At 37.2% G+C, this 23,318-nt stretch overlaps 1 protein-coding gene across 1 annotated transcript in view; it reads right to left on the minus strand.

Annotated features, from left to right (window-relative positions):
- Window positions 1-23,318, minus strand: part of LOC103210706 (tumor suppressor candidate 3) — a 322,221-nt gene that overhangs the window by 25,482 nt on the left and 273,421 nt on the right. The window contains exon 7 of the mRNA XM_007956618.2: window positions 13,975-14,038. Within this exon, the coding sequence (XP_007954809.2) occupies window positions 13,975-14,038 (64 nt within the window). The remainder of the gene's footprint in view (window positions 1-13,974; window positions 14,039-23,318) is intronic.

Here is a 23,318-nt window from a genome sequence, read left to right on the forward strand (position 1 = left end):
TATATATATATATATTATATCTATCTATCTATCTAATACATGACATACACACATGGGGTTGCCATGAATACAACTCAATGGCAACTTTTTTTGGTACAGAAATGACTCTTTATTTAATATTTTAATTTCAAAAGGACAAACTCAGGTCAAGAGAAAAAGGGGAAAAAAATAAAGTTCAGAGGGAGTTGGTCATCAGTGGTACAACCATTAGCAAAACATGTGCCTTTCATAAGCTCAAAGCTCTAATATTACATCAGGTTCATTCTGACTTATATCAACATCCTGTGGCAGAGTAGAACTTCCCACAGGAGTTTCTTTTTTCTTTTTTTCTTTTGCAGTGTTTTCTCCCCTCCCCTCCCACCCCCTGGTAACCAACAAAGAAAGTTTCCTTCTACATACAAACCTTTCCTTGACTTTTTATAATAATGAACTAACACAATAACTGTCCTTCTGTGATTGACTTATTTCACTCAGCATAATGTCCTCCAAGTTCATCCATGTTATGCACTGTATTGCAGATTGTAAGTTATTCTTTAGGGTTGCATAGTATTCCATTGTGTATATGCACCATAGTTTGGTTATCCATTCTTGTGTTGATAGTTTGGTTATCCATTCTTCGGTTGATGGACACCTAGATTGTTTCCATCTTTCTGCTATTGTAAACAGTGCTGTGGCATACATGGGTGTACATGTGTCTATTCTTGTCCTGGCTCCCACTTCTTTAGGATATATAACTAGTAACAGAATTGCTGGGTCAAATGGTATTTCTAATTCCAACTTTTTATGGGATCACCACACTGCTTTCTCCAATGGTCATATAATTTTACAGTCCCACCAGCAGTGTATGAGAGCCCCAATTTCTCCACATCCTCACCAGCATTGTTATTTTCTGTCTTGTTGAACTTTGTTACTACTGCTGGACCCAGATGGTATCTCATTATTGTTTTGATTTGGGTCTCTCTAATGGCTAATGATTGTGAGCATTTCTTCATGTGTTTGTTGGCTGCCTGAATATCCTCTTTTGTGAAGTGTCTGTTCATGTCTTCTGCAATTTTCTGTTTTTAAATACTGGATTTTGTCTTTTTGTTGTTGACGTGTTGGAGTTTTCTATAAAATTTAGAGATAAGTCCCTTGTCAAACATGTTAAGTGCATTTTTCCCCCAATCTGTAGCTTCTCTTTTGACTCTTTTGAAGAAGCCTTTGGAAGCACATAAAATTTGAATTTTTAGAAGGTCCCATCCATCTAGTTTATCTTCTGCTGTTCTTGCACTTCTGCTTATGCTTGAGAGTCTCTTTATGCCATAACTTAGGGCCCCTGAATATGCCCCTAGTTTTTCCTTTAGGAACTTTATAGTATTAGGTTTCACATTTAAGTCTTTGATCCATCTGGAGTTAGGTTTTGTGTATGGTGTGACCTATGGACCTTGTTTAATTTCCTACAAATGGATATCCAGTCTCACCAGCACCATTTGTTAAAGAGACCATCTCTTCGTCATTTAACGGATTTCAGCACTTTGTCAAAAATCAGCTGACCATAGGTCAATGGATCTATTTCTGGGTTCTCAAATCTGTTCCACTCATCAGTGTATTTGTCATTGTACCAATACTGGGCTGTTTTGACTACTGTGGCTTTATAGTAGGTTTTGAGATCTGGCAGTGTGAGACCTCCTATTTTGTTCTTCTTTTTCAAGAGTGCTCTGCTTGAACGAGGTATCTTTCCTTTCCATATAAAATTAGTGATTGGTTTTTCCATGTCCTTAAAGAATGTTGATGGGTTCTGGATTGGAATTGCACTGAATGTATAGATTACTTTAGGTAGAATTGACATTTTCACAATTTCAATCTTCCTATCCATGAGCATGTATGTTCTTCCATTTATGTAGATCTCTTATGGCTTCTTGTAGTCTTTTGTGTCCCTAGTGAGATTTATTCCCAAGTATTTTTTTGGTAGCTATTGTAAATGGTATTGGTTTTCCTTATTTTCTTTTCAGCAAACTTTTTGCTGGTGGAGAGGAATCCAACTGATTTTTGTACGTTGATCTGGTATCGCGGCACTATGCTAAATCTCTCAAATAGTTCCGGTAGTTTTTTTTTCTGATGAATCTCTTGTTTTCTATGTATAGGATCATATCATCAGTAAATAGGGATAGTAGGGATAGTTTTATTTCTTCCTTACCAATTTGGATGTCTTTGATTTCCCTTTCTTGCCTTATTGCCCTGGCTAGGACTTCCAATACAACGTTCAATAGAAGTGGTGAGAGGGCATCCTTGTCTGGTTCTGCAAGTGGAATGGTTTCAGTTTCCCTCCTCAATGGCAACTATTTCTTATAACAAATTATGTATGGTAATGTATACATATATGTTTATTATGTATTTACAAATTCTCTTCCCATATTTTGTAATACTAAAGGGTGTAGTGCTTTGTACATAGACATAAAAGAATAATTAGAGAAACATCAACATTACCCACTAGGTCTTTATTAAAATGACCGTTCAGAAATACTTGCCAAATATGCTGCTGCTGTTGTTAGGTGCCTTTGAGTAGGTTCCTACTCACAGCTACCCTATATACAACAGAACAAAACACTGCCCTGGTCCTTCACCAGCCTCCCAATCCATCCTGTACCTGAGCCCACTGTTGCAGCCACTGTATCAATCCATCTTGTTTAGGGTCTTCCCCTTTTTCACTGACTGCACTTTACCAAGAATGGTATCTTTCTCCATGGAATGGTCCCTTCTGACAACATGACCAAAGTAGGTAAGATGAAGTCTGGCTATTCTCACTTCAAAGGAGCATTCCAGCTGCGCTTCTTCCAGAACAAATTTTTTCATTCTTCTGGCAGTCCATGGCACTTTCTATATTCTTTGCCAACATGACAACTGAAAAGCATCAACTCTTCTTAGTTTTTCATTATTCACTGTCCAGTTTTTGTATGCATATGAGGCAACTGAAAACACCATGGCTTGGGTTAGGCACACCTTAGTCTTCAAAGAGATACCTTTCCTCTTCAGTACTATAAAGAGATCTTTTTCAGCAAATTTGCCCAGTCCAATACATCATCTGATTTCTTGACTCCTGCTTCCATTGGTACTGATTGTGGAGTGAAATAAAATGAAATCTTTGACAACTTCAATCTTTTCTCCATTTATCATGATGCTGCTTATTGGTTCAGCTGTGAGGATATCTGTTTTCTTTATGTTGAGGTGTAATTAATACTGCAGACTATAATGAATCAAATTGACTCCACGCCAGTGAGTATAGTCTATAAACTTCATTAGTAAGTTATTGAAGTCATCTTTCCTTTCAGAAATTAAGGTTGTGTCATCTGCATCAATTGCCGTGAATGAGTCTTCCTACAATCCTGATACCATGTTCTTCATATAATCTAGCTTTTTGAATGATTCGCTTAGCATACAGATTGAATAAGTATGGTGAAAGGACACCACCCTGACACACTCCCTTCCTGACTTTAAGCCATTTAGTATTCCTTTGTTCTGTTCAAATAACACCCTGCTGCTCTATGTACAGTTTCCTCATGAGCACAATTAAGTGTTCTAGAATTCCCGTACTACTTAGTGTTAATCGTAATTTGTTATCATCCACAGAGTCAAATGCTTTTAATTGTCAATAAAACACAAGTAATCATCTTTCTGGTATTCTTTGCTTTGAGTCAAGATACATCTGACATCAGCAACGATATCCCTCATTCCACGTCTTCTTCTGAATCCAGTTTCTATTTCTGGAAGTTCCCTGTTAAAATACTACTGCAACCATTTTTGAATTACTGTAATCAAATTTATTCATGAATGTGATATTAATGATATTGTTCAATAATTTTCATATTCTGTTGGATCACCTTTCTTTGGAATGGGTACAAATATGTGTGTCTTTCAGTTGGTTGGCTAGGTAGCTATCTTCCAAATATCTTCACAGAAATAAGTAAGAGCCTCCAGTGCTTCATCCATTTGTTGAAACATCTCTATGAGTAGTCTATCAATTCCTGACGACTTCTCACCAGTTCCTTCAGTGCACCATGGACTTCTCCCTTCAATACTATTGGCTCTTGATCACATTCCACCTCCTGAAATGGCTGAAAGTTGTACAATTCTTTTTGGGACATTGACTTTGTGTGTTAACTTCTAACTTCTTTTGATGTTTCTGCATCATTTAATATTTTGCCAATAGAATCCTTCAATATCGAAATTCGAGACTTGGAATTTTTTCTTCAGTTCTTTCAGCCCAAGACGTGGTGAGTGAGTTCTTCCCTTCTGGTTTTCTAACTCCAGGTCTCTGCATGTATTTTATTATAATAACCGACTTTGTCTTCTCGAGCTACCCTTTCACATCGTCTGCTCAGCTCTTTTATTTCATCATTTATTCCATTCACTTCAGCTACTCTCTGTTCAAGAGCAAGTTTTGAAGTTTCTTCTGACATCCATTTTGGTCTTTTCTTCCTTATCTTGTCTTTGTAATGAACTTTTGCTTTCTCATGTAATGAGAGAGAGTATGACTGTCTTGATGTCACCCCACAAGTCATCTGGTTTTTAGTCATTGGTGTTCAGTGTATAAAATCTATTCAGGGGGGATATAACCAAGGTCATATTCTGGCCCTTGTGGATTTGTTTTAATTTTCTTCAGCTTCAGCTTGAATATGTATATGAGCAATTTATGGTCTGTTCTACAGTCAGCTCCTGGCTTTGTTTTAGGTGAAGATGTAGTTTTCTACAGATGTAGTTGATCTGATTCCTGTGTATTGCATCTGGCAAGGTCCACGTGTAAAGTCACCCTTTATGATGTTGAAAAAAGGTATTCACAAATAGTAAGTCATTGGTCCTGCAAAATTCTATCATGCAATCTCTGGAATCATTTGTATCACCAAGGCCATATTTTCCAAATACCAATGAAGCTTCCTTATTTCCAACTTTCACATTCCAATCACCAGTAATAATCAATATGCCCTGATTGCAGGTTTGGTCAATTTTCAACTGCAGAAGTTGGCAAAAGTTTTTAATTTCTTCATCTTTGGCTTTAGTGGTTGCTGCTTATATTTAAATAATAATGGTATTAAGTGGTCTTCCTTGTATGTGTATTATCATTATCCTATCGCTGACAGCATTGTACTTCAGGACAGATCTTGAAATACTGTGATTTATGATGAATGTAACACCATTCTTCTTCAAACTTCATATCAGACCATACAATTGTCTGATTCAAAATAGCCAGTAACAGTCCATTTCAGTATACTAATGCCTTCCATTTTTCATTTGTGATGTCTTTCAATTTTCCTAGGTTCATACATTGTACATTCTACCTTTCAATAATTAATGAAGTCTGAAGCTGTTTTTTTCCCATTTTAAATCATGCCCCATCAGCAAATAAAGGTCTGAAAAGCTTTACTCTTACTAGCTTTGTTAAGGTCAAGTCTACTTTCAGGAGGCATCTCTTCCCCAGTAGTATTTTGAGTGCCTTGCAACCTGAGTGGCTCATCTTCTCACACTATGTCAGACAATGTTCCACTGCTATTCATAATGTTTTCCAGTAATACATCGACAGTGTTTCACTGCTATTCATAAGGTTTTCAGTGGCCAATTGTTTAAGATGTGGATGGCCCCATTCTTCCTCCCTGTCCTAGTCTGGAAGCTTCCCTGAAACCTGTCCACTAAGAAAGACCCTTCTGGTACTTGAAATACCAGTGGCATAGCTTCCAGCCTCACAGCAACACCAAAGCCACCACAGTATGACAGACTGACAGATAAAAGGTGGTAGGAAAAAGTATTCAGTAGAAAAACGGGTTAAAAGTTATAAATTTCTAACTCTTCAACTACTGGCTTTATGATTCTAATCAATCTGAACTATCCCTTTCTCATCAAATTTGAAGCCTATGTATTCTAGGAATTTTTTTAGGTTGCATCTTTATCTCCAAATCTTGTTTTCTTCCTTTATGTCTTAATTTTATTCTTAAGCTATCTCCTATAACTTATCTGAATTTCAGAGTCATCTTGTATTTGTCCTCCCTGAACCTTGCTCATGACATCAGTTGTAAAGTTCTGGTAATTCTTCCTCTTACTTAGCTAGTGAGGCATTCATCCATTATAGGTTTGTCCTTTGTAGCTAGAAAAATTGTTAGTGTCTCCCAGTCAGTTTCTTTGTTCTCCCTTCTCCATTTTATCATCAATGCCATCTTTAGAACAAGCCACCATTGGCTTAAATAGGAATGGAATATACCTGCCATTATTTTTATTTCCACAGCCATATTTATCAAGATAATTATGGTTCAATGACAGTATACTTCACAAAGCAATCAGAAAGCAGCCAATTCAAAATACATGGAATTGGTATATGAATTACAACCAATGTACTACCTCCAAATTAAAAAATAAAGTTCTAATTTCTTACCAAGATGTAGAAAGATAATCATTATCCAGACTAACTAGCGTTTCATCAATCTCCTCCTCACCACTTGTTTTTTAGCCTTAATGCATTTCTTATCTTACTCCAATAAAGAATACTCTCTCTCATTACATGTTTTTGTACCTGCTATATGCTCTCTTAATGACATAGATAAAGTAAATCTTTCGAGACCTCCATTTGCTGATGTGGCATGACTCAAATTGAGGAGAAACAGCTGCAAACATCCATTAATAATTGGAACATGGAATGGACAAAGTGTTAATCTAGCAAAATTGGAAGTTGTCAAAAATGAAAGGAAACACATAAAGATTGCTCTCCTAGGCATTTGTGAGCTGAACTGTACCTGTTTCTGCCATTTTGAATCAGACAACCATGTGATCTACTATGCCAGCAATGACAATTTGAAGAGGAATGAGCAAGGTTCATTACCACAAAGGATGTTTCAAGATCTGTCCTGAAGCACAATGCTGTCAGTGATAGGATAATATCTATATGGCTACAAGGAAGACAAGTTAATACTACTATTATTCAAATTTACATACCAACCACCAATGCCAAAGATGAGGAAATGGAAGATTTTTACCAACTTCTGCAGTCTAAAATAGATCGAACATGCAATCAAGAAGTGTTAATTATCACTGGTGACTGTAATGCAAAAGTTGGAAACAAAGAAGAATCACTGGTACTTGGAAAATTTGGTGCTGGTTATAGAAATAAAACTGGAGATCGCATGATAGAATTTTGCAAGACCAACAACTTACTCATTACAAATACCTTTTTGCAACAACACAAACGGCAAGTATACATATGCACATTGGCAGATGGCTTACACAGGAACCAGACTAACTATATCTGTAGGCAATGGAGAAGCTCAGTATCTCAGCCAAAACAAGGCCAGGAGCTCATTGTGAAACACACCATCAACTGCTCATATGTAAGTTCCACTTGAAGTTAAAGACAATTAAAACAAGTCCACAAGAGCCAAAATATGACCTTAAATATATCCCCCCTGAATTTAGAGACCATGTAAAGAATAGATTTGATGCATTGAACACCAATGACCGAAAACCAGAGGAATTGTGGGATGACATTAAGAACATCATCCATGAAGAAAGCATGAGGTCATTAAAAATATGAGAAAGAAAGAAAAGGTGCAAGCTGTATTCAGAAGAGAATGTGGAATAAAGGATAACAATGCTGTTGTCAGATGGATCTTGGCTCAAAGAAAAGAATACAAGAAAGATGTTTACTTGTGTTTACTGACTATGCAAAAGCATTTGATTATGTGGTTCATAACAAATTGTGGATAACATTGAGAAAAATAGGAATTCAAGAACACTTAATTGTACTCATGAGGAACCTGTATGTAGACCAGGAGGCTGTCATTCGAACAGAACAAGGGGACATTGGTTTAAAATCAAGGAAGGAGTATGTCAGGGTTGAATCCTTTCACCATTCTTATTCAATCTATATGCTGAGCAAATAATCCAAGAATCTGGACTATGTAAAGAAGAATGTGGCATCAGGATTGCAAGAAGAATCATTAACAACCTGCCATATGCTGATGACACACCTTTGCTTGCTGAAAGTGAGGATGACTTGAGGCACTTACTGATGAAGATGGAAGAATACAGTCTTCAGTATGGATTACATCTTGGTATAAAGAAAATAAAAATCCTCACAACTGGACCTGGAGAAACGACTGAATTTGTCAGTGACTTCATATTGCTTGCTTCTACAACTCACATCAATGGAAGCAGCAGTCAGGACATCAGACGACGTACAGCATTGGGCAAATCAGCTGCAAAGGACCTTTTTCAAGTGCTGAGGAGCAAAGATGTCTCCTTGAAGACTAAGATGTGCCTGACACAAGCCATGGTATTTTCAATCACCTCATATGCAAGTGAGAGCTGGACAATGAATAAGGGAGACTGAAAAAGAGTCAATGCTTTTGAGTTGTGGTGTTGGCACAGAATGCTGAAAGTACTATGAATTGCTAAAAGAACTACCAAATCTGTCCTGGAGGAAGTGCAGATGGAATCTCCTTGGAAGCAAAAATGGCCAGACTTCATCTTACATACTTTGGTCATGTCAGAAGGGACCACTCACTGGAGAGAGATGTGATGCTTGGTAAGGTGGACGGTTGATGAAGGAAGGGAAGGCTCTCAAAGAGATGGATTGGCACAGTGACAGTGGCAATGCGTTCTAGTATATCAAGGATTGTGGAGCTGGTGCAGGATCGTGCAGTGTTTGGTTCTGCTGTGCATAGGGTTGCTATGAGTCCGAGACAACTAGATGGAACTTAACAACAACGACAACACATACCCTCTACTGGGACACTCTCCTTCACTCCTATTCTGTCTCAGAAATTCCTTTTTATACATCAAAATTCAGATGAAAAGTCAGTTCTTCAACTTCTTTAGGCATTGAGTTATTCTTGTCTTGTTGCTTTCTTTACATGCACTTGTTAATAGCATTTGTTACACTGGATTATATTTATTTTTGTCAGTATACTTTGTTGTAAACATCAAATATCATGCTTATATTTGCATCAGGTGTTTAAAACATATAACTGAACAAAATAAATGAAATAAGAATGAAATTTTACTAAGATAAATATAATTTAGTTCACATATATTCAATATTAAAATGTCCTAATGTCTATTATACCTTTTTATATAGTTTTTCTCAGAGTACCTAGGATATATATATATATATATATATATATGTGTGTGTGTATACAACCTAAATAAGGTGCTGACACAGAGAAAAAACTTAGTAAACAGAAATCTATAAACTATGACACCAAACAATTCCATCTGTTTGTTCTCTCTTAGGTCTTCGCAACAAGAATCTATATACAACAACCCACCCCCAAAAAATCACTGCTGTGGAGTTATATCAGACTCACAGAAACCCCTCCTTGGGTTTCTGAGGTGGTATCACTATGGAAGTAGATTGCTCAACCTTCCCCCTGAGGAGTGGCTGGTGGGTTTGAAACACCAGCATTCTGGTTAGCAGTCAAATGAGTTAAGCTCTACGCCACCAGAACTCCTTATACAACAACAGCATCTATCAGCATCTAATAATCTGACTTAGTAAATTAGGTGGTGAAAATAAAAAGGCAGAGATGTTCCCTACAGAAAAACAAAAAGTAAGTATCTAGAATTTACCTTTTTTTGCATAAAGGAAAAAAAAAATCTTTAAATTATAATAAAAATGTAAGTTTTAAAAATACCAGTAGACTCTGTCAAATGAAACTAAAATATCAGAAATTATTGTAAGATTATTTCTTTAAAACTTTTACTGATACTCTTTGTAAGTTCTATACTTTTAAAGGTATTTTCTTTTTCTTTGTCATAGATATCTCCAAAATAAAAGCACAGAATAAATGAAACAATTAATAATTACTGTTTGCATAAAGAAAATAGGGACTTTTGATTCTTTTGTGTATTACTTTTGAAATCTATATAGAAGACTTCATACTGCCTGTGAAATTTTTTTCTATCCTACATCTCAGCTTGTTGTCAATGATCCATGAAATGAAACCTTGGAGAATTTCTGCCGTACCATGGAATGATGGTCTCAACACAGATTTTCATTCCTTCTGCTAGGTACTCCTGATGTGTTTTTAATAAAGTAGCTACTTTAAATAAAGTATACTGCTCAATGCTGTATCATGGATTGAAGTAGGGTAGGAAAAACAAAAGGAACTACAATATACAAATAAACAGTTAAAACTTATCTGCTATAAATATTGTATGTTTCTCACCATTTTGCTTTAACATCAATGTATTTTCCTTCATAAATACATATGGATAAAAATAGATTAAAAGTGGATTTTCCCTTATTTTGTACTAAGGAGGAGAAATTAAATCCTATAAACATATTCAGAATAAATCCTACAAATACAGTCACAAATATTTCATTTTCTCGCCTAAAGCCTTTCTGATGGATACCAAGTATTAATCTTTTACCATATTAAAGTTGGAGAATAAAAACCTGATAATTACAGTTCAACATCATAAAATATAATAATGTTTATTAAATATATTTCTAATTCCATTCTATGAGATAAACTATGGCAAAAAATATTCTTCATAGTAGCATCTTAATTTTGAATCTGTAAAGCACTTACCAAAACCAAACCCACTGCCACTGAGTTGATTCCAACTCACAGTGACTCTATAGGATAGAGTAGAAATGCCTTATAGGGTTTTAAAGTCTATATATCCTTACAGAAGCAGAGTGCCACGTCTTTCTCCCATGGAATGGCTAGTAGTTTCAAATCACCATCCTTTTGGTTAATAGCTGAGTACTTAACTATTGTGCCTACATGGTTCCTCTATAAGGAACCAAGTGGAAACCAAACCTGCTGCCATGTGGTCAATTCCAACTCATAGCAACACTAACAGAACAGAGTAAGATTGCTCTGTAAGATTTCCAAGGCTGTAAATCTTTACAGAAGCACATCTTTATCCTGTGGAGCGGCTGATGGTTTTGAACTTCCAACCTTTTAGTTAGCAGTCCAGCACTTTAACCACTATACCACCAGGGCTACCTCTATAAACCACATGTGTAATTAAGTAAATGCAAGTAAGGGATGAGCTACAAATATTCAAAATTTCACATAAGCACCTAAGTATGGGTAATCAAGGTTGGGAAGAAATAAAAATGTTGAGAACAGAAAGAGAGGAAGAAGATGGTCTATACTGTTTAGTAAGATTTAGAAAGGCAGTGTTCAGTGCTCCTGCAGTATAAAATATGACTCTTAAAATATTTCCTCTCAAGTGCCATTTCCCAGGTCAAACTTTCAAAAGGTGTATTTTTTCTATTTTGTCAATTACATACAAGTGGATAGCATTTGACATTTTACTCCAGGAAAATGAAGTAATTCCAATATGTTCTCATTAGACATTTTAGAATTCTGATAAATACCATAAACTAATTACTGTTGAGTCAATGTCAATTCATGGGGATCCCATGCGTTACAGACTAGAACTGTATTCTATAGGATTTCCGTGACAGTTACTTATTAGAAACACATAACCAAGCTTTTCTTCAGAGGCAACTCTGAGTGGGTTCGAGCCACCAAACTTTTGGTTAGCTGCCATATGTATAACCAATTACACCACTCAGGGATTCATGCTAAATACTACAGGACTATGATTTTTTCCCCTCTGTCATCTACACCCTTTGCCTAATGCTAAAGAATAAGTCAATAAATATATGTTTATTCATGCTGTGACAAGCAAAATTCTTAGTGAGAAAGATGAGGAAAATACAAGGAAAAAAAAACAAACCATAAAAACTAGTCTTCAGTGATTATGAAATGCTTTTTGTGTGTTATCTCATGTACTCTGTACAGAAATGTCATATGGTTAATCTTGCTAATCCTGATTTTATAAATGAAGGAATTTGTGAGCTATCTGAGAAGTGGAAGTGCTCACTGTATATCAGCACCTGACACTGTGCCCAAAACAAACCTAGCAAATAAAACAGTGTACCTCCTTAAATTGAATAAACAGAAAGTGCCAAATAAATCAATGCTGGTTGATTAAAACATGCATTGTAAGGCATTTCATGGTAATTGTGGTGGTTATGTTTGTGGGTAAACTTGGCTGGGCCTGCTTGAGGGGCTGGGCAGCTGGTGGTAGTTATTCCCCATGATGAGAATGGCAATCAATTCCATGGTGGGATCTACCATAAACAGCTGAGTAGCTGCTTTGAGGATGTTCTCTGCTTCCCATATATAAGAAGCAGCTTTGGGAATGGTAGCTAGCTTATGGCATGCTTGGATCCTGCATGAAGCCGTGTCATCATTCAGCAGCCTGACATGCTCTGCTGACCTTGGGACTTCCAAAGGACTTAAATTAATGTCCTGCCGTGTGGTTTGTTAACATCAGGGCTGTGCCTTTTTACTTGTCAACTTTGGGTTTGTCAGTCTCAGCAGCCAGCAGCTATCTGAGTGAAGAAAAGCCTCTAGGTCCAGGGAGCAGGAGGCAGAACTGAACCCCAAGGCTGAGGAACTTTCACCCAGCCCCTAGAGCCTGGCACTTTGAATTCAGACTTCTAGCCTCCCAAACTGTAAGAGAATAAACTCCAGTTTATTAAGGTCATCACATTTGTGGTGTCAGAGTGGTACTAGTGAACATAACAGTAATAAAATACAAAATATTAATGTTATCAAAAAGATATTCTGACAACACCAGCATTCATTATAAAATTGTAAGTCACAGACCATAAATAAGTGTTCTATAAAAAATTTGAGAACCTTTACCACTAACAGACAATGCAAAAGAAAAACTGATTTATAATCCTAGATTTTTTCTCTAACCTATTGTAAGTCCATTACCCTTAGAGGGCTTCAGTTTTCCTACCTCTAAAATGAAGTTTTGACTTAGATGAGTTCTACAGTCTTTAAAGGTCTCTAAGGTTATATAAGGAGCTCTGGTGGCATAGTGCTTAAGATATTTGACTGCTAACCAGAAGGCTGGTGGTACAAACCCACCAGCCACTCCTCAGAAAGATTGGGCAATCTACTTCTGTAGTGATACTGCCTCAGAAACCCAAGGAGGGGTCGCTATGAGTTGGATCTGACTTGACAGCAGTGAGTTTGGTTTTTTTGGTTTAAGGTTATACAAATAAAATATTAGAAAACTTTATCAAGGTTTCTTCATTTGAATATAAATCTTAGTAAGCCAGGACAGTTATCAACTTTTATAAAGTGTGTAATATGTACATTTTAAATTGTGAAATCTTTAAGAAGCAGCACAAATTTAATCTTTGAACATTTTAACAACACTCACAAAAACACCAACGTCCCCTCCCCTTTCAAAGTCATTTGTTTTTCCAAAAAGAAACTTTACTTCATCCTAGGAATATTCAGATTTTATGCTATTAATTATACACTTGAATCTTATTCTTCCTTTGCCTGTTTTGCTATCTTCTTCTTTCTCCTTCTAACTTCTAACCGTAGGTTGTACTTTATTTTCTGACTCACAATCCTTTCTCTGGTATGTTCCAAAACAAACAAGTTACCTAAAGATCTCACATCTCTCTCTCTAACTTACCATAACATTTAGGGAACCAGGTACTAAGATAACAACCTTTTCTACTGCTACTTATATTATTGGGCACTTTTTTCTCCTAAGATCCAATATGAGACAACTATATAATCTTCACAAAACATATAGCCAGAGTAATAAATGCAGAGTAAAAGCTGTATTATGAAATTTAATAGTCAGTGAAAGAGGAAAAACACTATAGTTTGTTAATAATTCAGAATAACAACAAAAATTACACTATAATAGGAAATAATTAGCATAGAAATTAGATTAAGTCATATAAAATTTAAAATTTGGCATGAAACAAAATGTGTATGAACTGCTGTATGAAAAATGAATTTTCTCTGTAAACTTTTACCAAAATCACAATAAAAAAAAAAAAGTTTAAAATTTAATGGTTCTTAAAAGTCTTGTTGTTTACTGTCACAAAAAAGTCAATTTGACACCCCGCAGCTTTGGTTTGCCTTTTCAATCCGTCAGCATGTTAAAGGATACTCAGTACCAGAATAATATGTGATTCTGCCACAAACTGAGCCTGGCTGCTCCCATGAATGTAACTCTATAAAACAAAAAAAGAGACAAACATTACAATCTGGGAAAAAGACTTAATTATTTTATAGTAATCATGAAGGTAAACACATGACAAACCAACTAATTAAGCATTTATATTTTTTTTAATAAAATAATTACGAGGTAATTGGAGATAACAGATGATATTGGCTGTGAACTTTGGAAAGAATCTTTCCATCAAAAGTAAACCTAATATCATTTGTTCAAGGATTTATCACACACACACACACACACACACACACAATGTACTGATTATTCCAGAGTTACTGTGAAAATGGACTTGATAGCATGAAGTATAAATTAGAGAACCAATTATTTTAATTCATGATCCTTTAAACCAAAAATTATGTACCAAATGTCAAATCATTCCTGTCTGTCTACATTATCAAAAATTCTCAAATGAAGGGTTAGCATCATAAATGCATTCATTTCATTAGGGTATTTAAATTCATCTTTCTTCACAATAATTGTTTTTACCCCCAAAATATATAACTTTTCTACAAATAGGACAAACTGTACTAGTTGATAAGAATCGATTATAGAAAATTTGAAACAAGTCACCAATTAGAATACTGTGTTTCTAAAAAAGCTGATTCCCATAGCATTTCTATTGCCAGTCACTCTTAAAAAAAAAAAAAAAAATGAGTTGCTCTTGAGTAATTTTAGATAAAAATCCTTTTCTAAGATTTTGGCTTATTAAAAAATACTAGGGAAAAAAATGATACCTTACATTATATATCAATGTTCTTGATTTTACACCATTTATGAAGGAAACATCTACCATTCTGTGGACCCAAAGTGACTTGTGTTCAGTATCTTTGTTCTTTCTGACAATAACTATGGCTAAATCATAACGGAATGAACATTTAACTAGGTGCCAGGAAAGTATTCCTTCCGAGCCTTAACCTGGACAAATCATTCAATCTCTTAGAAATTCAGTATTCCCTAATCTATAAAATTAGGAATTTAATTACATTCTTCCTATGGTCTTTTTGCCGCCACTTGTCTGTCAGTTTGTTATATTGTGGTGGCTTATGTGTTGCTATGAAGCTGGAGGCTATGCCACTGGTATTTTAAATACTAGCAGGGTCACCAAGTAGACAGGTTTCAGTGGAACTTCCAGAGTAAGACAGATTCAGAAGAAAGAAGAGTCCATCCACTTCTCAAATAATTGGCCAGTGAAAACTTTTATGAATAGCAGTGAAACACTGTATGATATATTACTGGAAAATTTTATGAATAGCCCTGAAACACTGGCCAATATAGTTCCAGAAAATGAGCCCCTCAGGTCAGAAGGCACTCAATATATGACTAGGGAAAAACTGCATCGTCAAAGTAGAGTCAACCTTAATGACGGAGATGGAGTAAAACTTTTGAGACCTCCATTTGCTAATGTAGCACAACTCAAAATGGGAATAAACAGCTACAATTATCTATTAATAATCAGAACATGTAAGGTATGAAGTATGAATCTAGGAAAACTGGAAGTTGTCAAAAATGAATTGGAACACATAAAGATCTATATCCTAGGCATTAGTGAGCTGAAATGGACTGTTTTTGGCCATTCTGAATCAGACAATCATATGATCTACTATGCTGGAAATGACAAATTGAAGAGGAATGGTGTGGCATTCCTTATCACAAAGAATGTTTCACGATCTGTCCTGAAATACAATGCTGTCAGTGATAGGATAATATCTATACACCTACAAGGAAGACCAGTTAATGCTACTATTATTCAAATATGCACACCAACCACCAAAGCCAAAGACCAGGAAATTAAAGTGTTTTTTTTTTTTTTTTAAACCAACTTCTGCAGTCCAAAATTGACCAAAGATGCAATCAAGATTATTAGTGGTAATTTGACAGTGAAAGTTGGAAACAAAGAAGAATCACCAGTAGTTGGAAAATATGGCCTTCATGATAGAAATGACACAGGAGATGGCATAACAGAATGTTGTAAGGCCAATGACCTATTCATTGTAAATACCTTTTCTCAACAACGTAAGTGGCAGCTACACACATGAACCTCATCAGATGGAAGACACAGGAATGAGATCAACTACATTTGTGGAAAGAGGCAATGAAGAAGCTCAGTGTCTTCAGCCAAAATAAAGCCAGGAGTTGACTGTGAAACAGGCTATCAATTGCTCATATGCAAGTTTAAGTTGAAGCTGAAGAAAATTAAAACAAGTCCACAGGTACCAAAATATGACCTTTATTATACCCCATTTGAATGTAGACACCATCTGAAGAACTGAATTGATGCATTAAACAATGATGAAAAACTAGATGAACTGTGGGATGACATCAAGAATATCAGCCATGAAAAAAGCAAAAGGTCATTAAAAAGACAGGAAAGGAAGAAAAGAATAAAGTGGATGTCATAAGAGACTCAAATTTGCTCTTGAATGGAGAGTAGCTAAAGCAAATGGAATAAATGACATGATAAAAGAGCTGAACAAAAGATTTCAAAGAGAAGCTCAGGAAGACAAAATTAATTATTATGATGAAATGTGTAAAGACCTGGAGTTAGTAACCAAAGAGGGAAGAACATACTTGGTATTTCTCAAACTGAAAGAACTGAAGAAAAAAACCAAGCCTCAAGTTGCAATGTTGAAAGATTTATGGGAAAATATTGACTGATGCAGAAAACATCCAAAGAAGATGTAAGGAATACACAGCCACTGTACCAAAAAGAAATGGTCAATGTTCACGTATTTCAGGAGGTGGTATATGATCAAGAACCAATGGTACTGAAGGAAGAAGTCAAAGCTGTGCTGAAGGAATTAGCAAAAAACAAGGCTCCAGGAACTGACAGAATATTAACTGAGATGTTTCAACAAATGGATGTCATGTTGGAGGCACTTACTTATCTGTGTGAAGTAATTTGGAAGACAGCTCCCTAGCCAACTGATTGGGAGAGATCCATATTTGTATCCATTCCAAAGAAAAAAGATCTCACAGAATGTGGGGATTCTTGAACACTATTATTAATATCACACTCAAGTAAAATCTTGGTGAACATAATTCAAAAATGGTTGCCACAGTAAATTGACAGGGAACTTCTAGAAATGCAAGCAGGATTCAGAAGAGAACATGGAACAAGGGATATCAATGCTGATGCCAGATGGATTTTGGCTGAAAGCAAAGAATACCAGAAAGATGTTTACTTGTGTTTTATTGACTACGCAAAAGCACGCGACTGTGTTGATCATAACTAATTATGGGTAACACTAAGAAGAATGGGAATTCTGGAAGACTTAATTATGCTCATGAGGAATGTGTACATACATCAGGAGTCTGCTGTTTGAACAAAACAAAGGGATACTGCATGGTTTAAAATCAGGAAGGGAGTGTATCCTTTCACCATACTGATTCAATCTGTGTACTGAGCAAATAATCCAAGAAGCTGGACAATATGACAAAACCAAAACCAAACTCACTGTCGTTGAGTCAGATCCGACTCACAGCAACCCCTCCTTGGGTTTCCAAGGCAGTATCACTACGGATTCTATGAAGAACACAACATCAGGATTTGGGGAAAACTCATTAACCACCTGCAATATGCAGATGACACAAATTTGCTTGCTGAAAGTGAAGATGACTTGAAGCACTTACTAATGAAGATTAAAGACTACCATCTTGCCAAAGGGGCAAGGAAGCCACATCTTCTGACCTCCTTTAAGCCCACAAGAGGAAGGCAGAATCACCATCAGTAGCCCAAGGCCTACTCCTGCTAGGCCAGACATGCTGCCTCCCTCCAGCCCTTTCACCACACATTCTTCCTGCAGCACCCACCACCTAATGGGTTCGATAATTCACTCCAGGGGCCACAAAGAACTCACAGAATATGGGGTTTATTAGGGAAGCAACAGGCTACAATTCAAGTTCAGGAACACACTCAGTCTCTCACAACCCGATGTCTCTCAGCCAATAGTCTCTCTCAGCCTCTCTCCCAGCAGTGTGCATCTCTTGGTGTCTGTCTCAGCAGTGTGTGTCTCTTGGTGTCTCTCTCAGCCAGCAGTGAGAGAGATTCCTTCTGCCTCTAGGAGGGTTCCTTTTGAGCCTAGCAGAGTGACCAAACTAACAAATCCCAACATCAGAATTCTATACACCTGAGAGAGAGAGAGAGAGAGAGAGAGAGAGAGAGAGAGAGAAACTTCCCAGATTGTTTCAAGCCACTTTGAACAGAAATACCCCAGGTGGATAATGTTAACAATCAGGAGCTATTCAGTTGCTCACGGCAAATTCCACCACGGTACAAAGACTTACGGATAGAAAAGCAACACTATGTAATTGACTACACAGCACATGTGCAGTATGGATTACCTCTCAACATAAAGAAAACAAAACTCCTCACAACTGGACCAATAAGCAGCATCACAATAAATGGAGAAAAGATTGAAGTTGTCAAAGATTTCATATTACTTGGTTCCATAATCAACAAAAATGGAAGCAGCTGTTGAGAAATCAGACCACTGGGCAAAACTGCTGCCAAAGGCTTCTTTAAAGTGAAGTGCAAAGGTGTCTCTTTGAAGACTAAGGTGCACCTAACCCAAGCCATGGTATATTCAATAGTCTCATATGCATGTGAAAGCTGGATAATGAATAAAAAAGACCAAAGAAGAGTTGATGTTTTTGAGTTGTGGTTTTGGCATAGAATACTGAAAGTACCATGGACTGCCCGAAGAACAAAGAAATCTGTCCTGGAAGAGGTGCGGCCAGAACGCTCCTTGGAAGTGAAAATGGCCAGACTTCCTCTCACCTATTTTGGTCATGTTGTCAGAAGGGACCGTTCCCTAGAGAAGGATATCATGCTTGGTAAAGTGGAGGGTCAGCAAAAAGGAGGAAGACCTTCAATAAGATGGATTGACACAGTTGGTGCAATGATGAGCTCAGGTATAGCAAGGATTGTGGTGCTGGTGCAGGACTAGGCAGTGTTTTTTTCCATTGTACATAGGGTTGCTATGAGTTGAAGCCAGTTCGACGGCACCTAACAACAAAATCAGCAAGGTCTTTTTGAAGTAAAAAAATGTTTGTTATAAAGATGTTTGTCATCAGGCTTTTTCTTGGTATTTGCATGTAAAAGGCTGTTCTCTATACCCTAATATAAAATCACTTTGTTTCTATCTCAAATTTCTCAGTACTTCATAGCACAGTTACCTATAAGAAGATGTGTTTAAATGTATGCATTCTTTAAGAACTGTTTCAGGCAAACTAGCTAACTAGCTATTTCTTGTTGCTGGTGCCATTGAGTCGTTTCCGACTCACAGCAACCCCAGCACAGCAGAACGAAACACCACCCAATCCTGCACCAGCTCCATGATTTGCTATACTTGAGCCCATTGTTCCAACCACTATATCTATCCATCTCATTGAGGGTTTTTCCCTATTTCGTTGACTCTCCATTTTACCAAGCATGATTTCCTTCTCCAGGGAATGGTTCCTTCTCAGAGCATGACCAAAGTAGGACTGTGAGGCTGGCATGGGACTGGGCAGTGCTTCATTCTGCTGTGCATAGGGTTGCTATGAGCTGGAAATAACTGGACAGCACCTAACAACAAGTGGGGACCTTCCTCAAGAAGACCTGGCCTCCCTTTCATTCAAGGGATTGTGGGTCTGGGAATTGATTGATGGACTATGATTGTCTATTCTGGCAATTCGAGTTAAGACTGCTATTCACTTGACCTAGAATTCTTTGACTTGTCCAGATCAAGTAAATATTTAGTAGATTTCCCACCTATTTAACTCCAAGGGATTCCATGCCTACGTAGCCAACACCTTAGGTCTACAGAAGTCAAACAATTCTGATTATGGCTTTGACTCTGCTGTCCATTACAGTAACCACATCCACTTTGTCTTTGTTGATTAAGTGCTGTCACTTGGTCCCTGCCACCACAAGGTCCAATAGGCCCCATTTTATTTAGATGTCTTAATTGAATTAGGGCAGTTCCGACTGTCAAATCTGGCTTATATAAAATAGCAATCACAGAAGTCTTCAAGGATGTTGGGACACCCTTCACAAATTTGTTCCTTACTGTAGCGTTAAAAGGGGTGTACTCTAAACACATCATGTGTGGATCTGTGGGTCCAATCTGATAAATCCATTCTAACATGCCTATACTCTAAGCCTTTGGATACCTTCCTCTACATTATATCAAGGCAGGTCTAGTACTTCAATTTGACTTACTGTGGGCCACCTCATAATCCATGCTTCAGTAAACCAACCAAATAGACAAGTAGATCCTTTCCTAACCTCTGGAATCGAAACACTGAATAAAGAATCTGTGCTTAGTGGGCCCAAATCAATAAACTCAAACTGATCCAAAGTTCTGTTTCTTGTACCATTATCCCACATCCTCACTAGCATTCTCACACATTTTCTCCAGGTGGTCAGTTTTCACATATTAGCAAAATCAAGCAGTTACTTTCAAGTGTCACATATTTCTTCCTGTGTCACACTTTGTACTTTACCTTTTGGGATTTCCTAGTACTTAAGTCTATTTATAGGTCTAGAAGCAACAATGGGTGGTGAGGGTGGTTCCTGGGAACATACAGTAATATGTTGTAAGACATCTGCCTCAGGCAATGCCTCAAGTTTCACCCCAGGTGATATCTCAGATAATGACTCAGTAAGCACAGCTAGATTAGTCTCATCAGATGGAAGTGAGAGGGCTGGCATGAGTGATTCCATAGAATTTAGGTGCTCATTCTCCTCAATTTCTGATTATCTGCCCATATGTCCCCATCCTAAGGTCCAGGACACCATTTCTTCTCAATCAATGTTCTCACTTCAACTTCAGACACCATTCGAGGTTGACAATAATTCAATTGGCATTGTAATACAAATAATAAGTGAATATTTTTCCAGCTTTTTTTTTTTTTTTTAATACCACCCTGAAATTACAATCTACAGCCTTGAGAGCAAAAGATTTTAACAACCAGTCAGTCTGATGACCCTAATAAGACTGCTTCAGTTAAATGGGGTTTGAAGCAAACTCAAGTATGGACATAACCAGAGAACAAAAAGTTGCTTATGAATATACATAAGCCAAAAAATAGGTTTTTGTTTTAAAAAATTGTGATTTGGATGAAAATTTACAGAGCAAATTCACTTTTCATACAACAGTTCACATATACTTTGTCCTATGACATTGACTACAATTTACCCCACTGTAACAGCTCCCCTCCTACTTCCTCTTGATAGTTATCTCTTCCCTGTGTCCATCCCTCCATGCACTCCTGCTCCATGAGCTTTCTCTGTGTGCACAAACAGCCCTTCTTTCTCCCATGATTGATCTTTCCAAGCAGTGTATCTACCTCAGGTAAATGTTCAAATCATATACCTGTCTTCTGCTTGGCTAGAAGCCAAAGGTGTGGGTTCAATTTTAAACCTGAAGGGCAGCTAGGGCCATAGGCTAAGGGGTTCGACCAGGCTCTATCAGACCAGCAAACCTGGTCCACTTCCCTCCCCCAATTATTTTGAGTTTTGTTCCACATTGTTCTCCCTATCTATCCAGGATTTCCTACATAGATCCCCCTCTAAGTGGTCGACAGTGGTAGCCAGGCATCATCTAGTTCTTCTGGTCTCATAGTTGTATAGGCTGTGGATCACATGGTGTGCCAGTAGTAGCTAGGACTAATTCTTTCCATGAATATTTTGGTTTTCTTCATTCTTCTTTGCTCTGGATAAGGAGAGACCCATTATTGCATCTAGATGGCTGCTTGGAAGCTTTTAAGATTCCAATCACTACTTGTGCCAAAGCAGGAGGTGGAACAATGTTTTTTGTATTGTTATGCCAATTGAGCTTGATGCTCCCTGTGACTATGATCCTGAGCCCACCAGTTCAACTATTCAGTCCCTCTGGGTAGCTGGCTGTGACCAAGAAGTGACTACAAACTTGTCCCTTAGCTCTAATATATACCTGGGAATTCTTACAGATCATACAAATACACTTATAGGACCATTGTCCGTCAACCCTATATATGGTCTTGGGTATAGTTCCCACTTCATAGACCAAATAGCTCAGCATGTCCACCCATCTATCCACCCATATACCCATGTTTGCCTTCACTGACAACACAGTACTGTAGGTGAAAAAGGGTTCATCTTTATTGTTTGTACCTCCCATGTACCTCTCTATGTCTTCCTTTTCCTCAATGCCACCATGTTGATCATCGACATATGATACACTGCCCTTCTCTTCACTCACATCAATACTTATCTCTACCTATCTAACAGTGTTCCCTCCCCTCCCCTCCCAGCCCTGGTAACCAACAAAGGAAATTTCCTTCCATAGATAAACCTTTCCTTGACTATTACAATAATGGACTAATACAATATTTGTCCTTCTGTGATTGACTAATTTCACTCAACATAATGTTCTCCAAGTTTATCCACATTATGTGGTGTCTTGCAGATTCTAGGTTATTCTTTAGGGTTGCATAGTATTCCATTGTGTGTACGTACTGTAGTTTGGTTATCCATTCCTCAATTGATGGACACTTAGGTTATTTCCATCTTTTGGCTATTGTAAATAGTGCTGCGATGAACATGGGTGTGCATATGTCTATTCTTTTCATGGCTCTCACTTCCTTAGGATATATACCTAGTAATGGAATGACTTAGTCAAATGGTATCTCTAATTCCAACATTTTAAGGAATTGCCATACTGCTTTCCACAGTGGTTGAGCATGGTATGAGAGTCCCAATGCCTCACCAGCATTTGTTATTTCCTGTCTTGTTGAACTTTGCTACTAGTGCTGGAGCAAGATGGTATCTCAAGGTTGTTTTGATTTGCATCTCTATAATGGCTAATGATTGTGAGCATTTCTTCATATGTTTGTTGGCCACCTGAATATCCTCCTTGGTGAAGTGTCTATTCATGTTTTCTGCCCATTTTTTAATTGGATTATTTGCCTTTTTGTTATTGAGGTGTTGGAGTTTTCCATAAATTCTAGAGATAAGTCCCTTGTCAGATATGTCATAGCCAAATATTTTTTCCCAATCTGTAGGCTCTCTTTTGACTCTTTTGCAGAAGTCTTTGGAAGCACAGAAAAATTTAATTTTCACAAGATCCCATTCATTTAGTTTCTCTTCTTCTGTTTGTACATTTTGGGTTATGCTTGATAGTCTATTTAAGCCATATATTGTTGTTGTTGTTTGCTGTCAAGTCGGCCCCAACTTATAGTGACCCCTCCTTGGGTTTCCGAGGCAGTATCACTACGGACGTAGGATTGCCCAACCTTCCTTCTGAGGAGTGGCT

The sequence above is a fragment of the Orycteropus afer genome, unplaced genomic scaffold, assembly GCF_000298275.1.
Source record: "Orycteropus afer afer isolate SDZICR_OR568_19922 unplaced genomic scaffold, OryAfe1.0 scaffold00640, whole genome shotgun sequence".
NCBI classification, from domain to species: domain Eukaryota; kingdom Metazoa; phylum Chordata; class Mammalia; order Tubulidentata; family Orycteropodidae; genus Orycteropus; species Orycteropus afer.